Here is a 7,628-nt window from a genome sequence, read left to right on the forward strand (position 1 = left end):
TTTTAAACTGCAGGCTCAGAGGCCTGCAAGGCAGGCGGGGAACGTTGGTTTCCTCTGTCACTGAGGCAACCAAGCCTCATGTTAGTTTCAAGCTGCCTGGCTGCCAGCCGCCATCTTGGCTGACAGTTAATTTGCATATTGCCCTGATTAGCCAATGAAAAGGGTAGCGGTCGTACGCCAATTACCATGTTTCTCTTTTATTAGTGTAGATATGCATAGCCCATGGACACAGATGTAGGCCTGGGGAGTGGGGCAGGAGTGGAGAGGAGGGGGTCAAGGAGCTTATTCTTATACATGATATAAGAAAGTGGTTTTTTTATATATCCATTTATTGAAGAGACAGTCTTTACCTCATTGCATGTTCTTACCTCCTTTTTTATATTTTAATTGGCCATAAAGGTGTGGGTTTATTTCTGGGCTCTATTTTGTTCTATTGATCTGTATATCTATTTTATGCCAGTACTATGCTGTTTTGGTTCCTATGGCCTTGTAGTGTAGTTTGATATCAGGTAATGTGATTCCTCCAATTTTGTTCTTCTTTCTCAAGATTGTTGTGGCTATTTGGGGTCTTTTGGGATCCCATATAAATTTTAGGATTATTTGTGCTAGTTTTGTGAAAAATGCCATTGGTATTTTGATAGGAACTGCTTTGAATGTATAGATTGCTTTGGGTAGTATGACATTTAAATGGTACTTCTTCCTATCCATGAGCACAGTTATGCTTCCATTTATTTGTGTCTTCAATTTCTTCATTGTCTTAACAATGTTTTCCAAGTACATGGCTTTCACCTCTGTGGTAAAATTTATTTTTTGATGCAAATGTTGTGTCCTGCTTCTTTACTGAATTCATTGTCAGCTCTAACCGTGTCTCAGTGGGGTCTTCAGGGCTCGCTTTCTATAGCTGTGTCATCTGTAAATGATCGTTTCACTTTTCCAAAGCAGCAGGGCTTTACGTACCTCATCTCACTCGCCCCTTCCCCTGGCTGTGACATTGTGCCTCCAGCACAGAAGCTGGACTCAGGAGGGAAGTCAGCTTGCCCTCCAGGAGGCCCGTGGCAGAGCTGGCATTTGACCCAGGCCAGTATCACCACTGGCCCCAGCCCTGGCCAGTACCAGACAGTAACCTCCCTTTTCTGTTTCAGGCCCTGAAGCGCCAAAGCCTGTTGGGTCTTTCCTTCTTTAACAGCATCTTGGCCCATGGGGATCTGCGCAACAACAGGCTCAACCAGCTCTCTGTCAACCTGTGGCACCTGGCCCAGAGGCATGGCTATGCAGACACCAGGACCATGGTGAGACTCAAGGGGACCCCCACACCCCTGGGGCCCGGGGGGTGTGGTGAGCTACCTGAGCCTCCTGGCCAGAGCATAGTTGGTGCAGCACAGCATCGGGGCCAGGAATCCAAGAGCCCTGCTTCCCCTCCTAGAGGTGCTAGGTCCCAGATCTCTGCAGGGTCCTTTCCTTGCTTTACAAAATATAACAACATTGAAAGTTTATTCCCTCTGAATAAAAACTACACATATTAAAAGATCAGTCATTCATGTTCAAATCCAAGTGGATTTGAGGGCAGTTGGTAACCCAAGAGGTTTTATGTAAAGACTAGAGGCCTGGTACACGAAATTCATGCATGGGGGTTGGGGGGTCAGGATGGGAGGTAGTCCCTCAGCCTGCCTGCACCCTCTCGCAATCCGGGACCAATGGCTCCTAACTACTCGCCTGCCTGCCTGATCACCCTTAACCACTCGCCTGTCTGCTTGATTGCCTCTAACCACTTGCCTGCCTACCTGATCGCTTCTAACCACTGAGCCTGCCTGCCCGGTTGTCCCTAACCACCTCTGCCTGCCTGTCTGATCACTCCTAGCCACTCGCCTGCCTGCCTGATCATCCCTAACTGCCTCTGCCTGCCTGCCTGATTGCCCCTAACCACTCCCTAGGGGGTGGGGCCAGCCTGGGCAAGGGGCCATGGTGTTCTGGTCTCTGGTCGTTCCACCATTTTGGTCACTGGGCTTTTATTATATAGGATATTGCTGGTTTCTTTTCCTCCCTTGTCCTCCAAAGACTTGACCTGTCCTCTGCTAAGAAAAAATTAGAAGGTCCCAGCATGGCTGGTTTGTTGCAGCCTTGGCTCTGAGGATAGGGAATTATGAACAGAAAGATGAGTCCTTCCTTTTCTTCCCAGGTGAAAACTCTGGAGTACATCAAGAAGCGAGGGGAACAACCAGACATGACTCATCTGACTGAGCTGGCCCTTAGGCTTCCTTTGCAAACAAGGACCTGATTTTGCCCCAGAGGCTCTGGTGCCAAATCCAGAAAACACCTGCTTTTTACTTTCTTTTTACATAGACAGTTGGCTTAAGCTTTGGCCTCTACCCAGGTTATTCTGAAGAAGTGGTATTGTAAGAGCATTAAATCCCATCTTGTTCACTGAGTGGCAGGATACAAGTAACATCTTTCTTTTCGGGGGGTGGGGTGTCTTTTTTTTTTTAATTGGAAAAAGAACCTTAAAAGAGGCACTGTTTGCTCTCCCTAATTTGAGTTTGTAATTAAACGTTGCCTACAGAACCCTGGAGGATTTATAAAAGGCAGGCTCAAAAAAGATTTTTCTATCAAAAAGCAGCTCTTGATTGGATTTTGAACATGTTCTGTAATAATGGAATAAACCTCCTGAAGGGATATTTATGTTCATGGCTGTTCATTTCATTACTTCTGATTCTCTTCATCCAGAAGGAGAATGTTTCTGAACATATTGCCTAGTTTGCTGTGCAGCCATAATTCTAAATAGCATGTGATTGAATCACTAAGAGTATTAATACTGATTGGCTGTTGAAGAGAATGCATCAAAGTTGTAGATTAAAAGCACCCAAATTATTGTGCTCGGTATAGATTACATTCATCTCCACCCTGTGAAATGCATGATTACAATTCACACAGCCAACCTCAGTAAAAGTGGCTAAGATAATTTTAAAAATAAATTTATATAAACTAATGTTTTAACAGTTCACTACCAAGAACATACTGTAGATTTTTTAGCTAATAGTTGCATCTCCACCCACAAGGACTTCTGATGAGAAATGGCATCCACTAAACAGCAGGTACCAAAGAATGCCCTTCATGGAACAAAATACACAGAAATTCAGAGCATGTTGCATCGCCCAAACACCCCCAGGTGGCCTTTATTTTGCAAAATTATTTCCAATACCACTTTTACTACGATACTATTTAAATGAAAAAATTCACAAAATCACAAATTATGTGCCTAAAAAAGTTACTTCTACGTTGAGGCTGTACACTTCAAACAGAATTAATTCCGAAACCTGAGTAGGTGGATCATACATACACCAGAGCTACTGTCATGTGGCCTGGCCCAGCAAAGCTGATTTCTACACCCAAGAATATATTTTTCATTGATATTTTTTTAGAGAGTGGAAGGGACAGAGAGGGAGGGGAGGGGAGTAGGGGAGACACATAGATTGGTTGCCTTCTGCATGCTCCCAAACCGGGCCAGGGATGGAACCTAAAATCCAAGTACCTGGCCTTGACCTGAAATCAAACCCGTGACCTTTCAATGCACAGGCCGATGCTCTAACCACTTAGCGACACTGGCCAGGGCAGAGTTGTAGGGCTCCTGACCTGGCCAATGCTTGCTCACCAGAGCCCTGGCAGGCCTGCCTTACCTCTGCCCCTGCTCCTCCCGCCAGCATCCGTCCTCAATGCTCTTGGCTGGCTAGCCTGAGGAGCACCTTCCTCCATGTCAGGGGCCACAAGGTTTCCATCTTCCTCTGGAATGTTCTAGTTTCTTGATGAGCTGCCTGGAATTGCTATGGCCATCCCTCCACTGATCTGAGGAGCCACTGATGGAGCAGGGAGGAAAGAACGGTTCTCTGGTGAGATGCTGGGTCCACCCCTCTTTCAGGACTTCCTGCCATCAGAGAAGGACTCTCCTGGCCATGTAGGCCTGCCTGAATGGTGTGTGCAGGAGGCATGCAGCCAAATGATGTGAAAATGTCACATCACTTGGGTCTCTGTACCTAGGGCTCTGAGACTGGCTATGGAGTTCAGGCTGGGACATGGTCCCCACAGCGCATGAGCCACACCTGCTTGGTGGCAATTCAGATACTTAATTGCCTACAGCTACTCTGAGACAGGAAAGGAAAGTGAGCTTGTTATTCTACTTATCACTAACTCCACTTCCTGTCTGAGATTTAGACATGTAATAGACTTCTGTTCCTTTGATCGGGTCTTTTTATCCCCAGTGAGTATTCTGGGAGAAATTCCCAGAGGGGGACATCCAGAGCAGTGAATGTAGGGCTTGAGGTACAAAACTACACTTGGCACTTAGTGGCTGGGTAACCCTGGACAATATTACTTCATCCCTGAACCTCAGTTTCCTCATCTATAAGATGGGGATAAAAACAGCACCTGTTGCATAGTTAAAATTAAATACATCAATGCAAGTAAGACATACTAGTATGTGCCTGGCACATCTAAGTCTTCAACAAACAGCTGTTATTTATACACAGTGGTGTCTTCAATCAGGGACGGAGGGCTTAGCACAGAAAATAGTGGATTTTGGCCACTCGCATGTTTTCTCAGCTCCTGAACCATGTGCTGCCCCCACCCAGGCTGTCCAGCACATCCAGAGTCTTCCTTAACCTTCGCAGGAGCTGGTCAGAGGCTCTCATCTGCGTAACTGAGTAACAAAAGCAATTTTGACTCAGGAGACAAGACAGTAGAGTTTAATCTTCAAACTTGATGGACTTGGAAGCGTTCCTGTCGATATAGAAGACTTTGTTTGGGGTGGCGAGGCCAAGGCCCGTGCGCCCACCATGCTTCCGGCTCAGGGCCCGCGTGTAGTCCTGCTGCAGGCTCTGCTGCAGGCTGCTGGCCGCCATCCTGTCCAGCGCCATGTTAGGCCTCCTGGTCGTGTCAGGGGTGCAGCCAAATGAAGGTGACAGATTTTTAAAGCCGCCCATAAGTTTGAGAAATTTCAGCTTCTGTTCCTCGTTTTCAAAACCAGCAGTATCCCACTGGCCAAACTGAGTGCCCTGTGTTAAGAGAAAAAAGGTTATTTTCCTCATTTCCAAAGCCCTTTCCCTTCCTGAACCATCTCCCCAGGGAGGACCCAGCTGATTGAGTGCTTGTTCTGTACTAGACACTTGCTCCATCTGCTCTCAGGAATACTGCTGCTCCTCCCACTTCACTGATACGTTTGCAGCTTAACTAGGACACAAGCCTAATCAGTGACCCCACTAGAATCCCATCTCACGTCTGGCCAGCACCAGAGAGCACCTTTCACATGCCAAGCTGCCTGCCCACTTTACTCCTCCCCTAACTCATGGCAAATAGCTTGGCACACCTCACCTCCAGCACACCTCATCTCACCACCTGGGCACCCATCCATCCACCAGCCCAACGTTATTGTCAGAGGAGGAGGAGGAGGAGGAGGAGGAGGGCAAGTGGCAATGTGAAATGCATTTCTATTCGCAGAAGCACCAGATGTGTAGCAGAAAGGGAGTGGAGACTCGTAGAAGTAAAGGGTCACACAGCCAAGTCAGAGGCTAAGTCAGACCCTGAACTTAGGGCTCAGGATTCCTGTCCAGAGCACCCCACCACCCATGCACAAATCACCCACTTTCACCCTTCAGAGCAGTGACCTAAGAAAAGAAGCCCTTCCTTTCTGAGTCTGTGGAGAGGCAAGAACTCAGCTCCCCAAGAAAAGGACTCTGAAGCCATGTGTCCCAGAGTCAGGAAGGAAATGAACCCAGGACAGTTCTGAGGCAGGGGGTGGGGGTCTCCTCAGCTCCTCGTGCTGCCAGGAGGGGAGGGCTCAGGACACTGACGGACTACCTCAAAGCGCGCTGGCATCACACTTACTGTCCACGTCTGGGTTCCAGAGGCTTCCGTTTTGCCTGACTCACGATCAATTTCTTCCTGCAAGGCTTTTCGCCTCACCTGAGCAAGGGGGAGGAAAGACAAAAAGAAATGAGACACAAAAGTTATCCTTTCAGCTTAAAACCCAGAACAAAGGTGGGGCAGAGGGACTGGAGGGTGACAGGAGAGCATAGCTTTACTCAGCTGCAACTTGGGGAAGGCATTTGTCTGAAGGAGCTCTGAGCATCTTAAGGATTGTGATCCCTGAGCCTGAAAGCAGGCAGGCCTCACTTCTCCTTGCTGAGCCTTTCCTTAAAAATGAATTTTCAAGAGGCAGATCCAAGAAGGTGGCATAGGAGGACACTGAGCTGCCCTCTCAAGGTCACATGGGATGTACAGTACACTAGAGCAATTCCTCCTGAGAAACAGCTGAGGGCCAACTGCGCAGCTTCTGCACCGTAATCAAGAGAGACCGCAGAGAATGCTGGGAACCAAGCACGCTCTTGGGAGCTGGGGAGCTCTCCAGGACCGGAGGAATGGTGAGAGTCACTGTTTACATTTCCCCTTCACATGATAGTGGGTGGGAGCTCTATCCAGGGTCTTGAGTTTACCTGCAGGGCAAGCATAGTGCAAACCTAGCCACCCCACCTGGACTAGCGCCACCACCTGGAGATTAATCCAGCAGGCACATCAGGGTGCTGCACTTTCCCACTGGGTGTGTGCCAAGCTTGCCGCGTGGAGAGAGTACAGAGCTAGTAGGGCTGTCATGTGCATACCCAAGCAACCCTGCTGAGACCCAGCTTGTGCAGCAGACAACAAAAGCAACGGGAAGCACCTTATGGGCACCTGGATACCGAGCAGGCCACCCAGGTAACCAGGGCAAAGAGGCAGGCAAACACCAGGATGCCTCCCTCACCAGAAATCCACACCTGGCCAGCAGCACACCAGGCCCTGAGCACACCCAACCAGATCACCAGCAGCCTGCCAAACAGCCCAGCACACTGTCTACACAGAGGCCACTTTAAAAAAATGTATATGGTTTTACTGGTTTTTAGAGAGTGGGAGAGAGAGAAACATCAATGTGAGAAACATCAATCAGCTGCCTCCTACATGCCCCCTACTGGGGATCAAGCCAGCAACCCGGGCATGTGCCCTGACCAGTAATCAAACTCGTGACACTTTGGTGCATGGGACCGTGTCCAACCAACTGAATCACACTGGCCAGGGCCAGAGGCCACTTTTTCAAGATTGGGAGAAATAGCTATTTCATCTAATTCATAGGAATAAACACAGAAAGTCAGGTAAAATGGGGAGTAGGTCCTCGGGTTATGTCAGAGATCTGTTCCTACAGTGCAATGTAGTGCGGTCCAACCTACATAAGCACCTATGTCACTTACATGGAGCACATACACAGCAGTAATTAAAAGTGAAACAGTAAAAACATTTTAAAAGAAAGATAACAACTCCTGACACTTACTTATGATAAACAAATAATAAAAAACATAAAGCACGCACGTACGCCAAAATGACGGAACTTTTTTATTTAGTAAATAAACTAGAGGCCGGGTTCACAAAAATTTGTGCACTCAGGGGGGTCCCTCAGCCCGGCCTGTGCCCTCACAGTCTGGGACCACCTGCTGGCTTAGGCCCACTCCCCAGGGGAATAGGCCTAAGCTGGCAATCAGACATCCCTCTGGCAGCCCGGGACCCCTCGGGGGATGACCACCTGCTGGCTTGGGCCTGTTCCCTGGGGGGATCGG

At 48.3% G+C, this 7,628-nt stretch overlaps 2 protein-coding genes across 5 annotated transcripts in view; one reads left to right on the forward strand and one right to left on the reverse strand.

Annotated features, from left to right (window-relative positions):
* The window catches only part of LOC102768453 (chromosome unknown open reading frame, human C16orf62), a 68,465-nt gene extending 65,795 nt beyond the window's left edge, over nucleotides 1–2,670 (forward strand). Inside the window, exons 18-19 of the mRNA XM_006765345.2 lie at nucleotides 1,143–1,289; nucleotides 2,177–2,670. Of these exons, the coding sequence (XP_006765408.1) occupies nucleotides 1,143–1,289; nucleotides 2,177–2,275 (246 nt within the window). The 3' untranslated portion in view covers nucleotides 2,276–2,670. The remainder of the gene's footprint in view (nucleotides 1–1,142; nucleotides 1,290–2,176) is intronic.
* Nucleotides 2,671–3,140: 470 nt separating this feature from the next.
* The window catches only part of KNOP1 (lysine-rich nucleolar protein 1), a 21,598-nt gene continuing 17,110 nt past the window's right edge, over nucleotides 3,141–7,628 (reverse strand). For all 4 annotated transcript variants that reach the window (XM_015565061.1, XM_015565059.1, XM_006765346.2 and 1 more), the window contains exons 4-5: nucleotides 5,872–5,949; nucleotides 3,141–5,042 (exon numbers count right to left, since the gene is read on the reverse strand). In XM_015565061.1, coding sequence (XP_015420547.1) covers nucleotides 4,734–5,042; nucleotides 5,872–5,949 — 387 coding nt within the window. In that variant the 3' untranslated portion in view covers nucleotides 3,141–4,733. The remainder of the gene's footprint in view (nucleotides 5,043–5,871; nucleotides 5,950–7,628) is intronic.

Source organism: Myotis davidii, unplaced genomic scaffold, assembly GCF_000327345.1.
Source record: "Myotis davidii unplaced genomic scaffold, ASM32734v1 scaffold820, whole genome shotgun sequence".
NCBI classification, from domain to species: Eukaryota; Metazoa; Chordata; class Mammalia; order Chiroptera; family Vespertilionidae; genus Myotis; species Myotis davidii.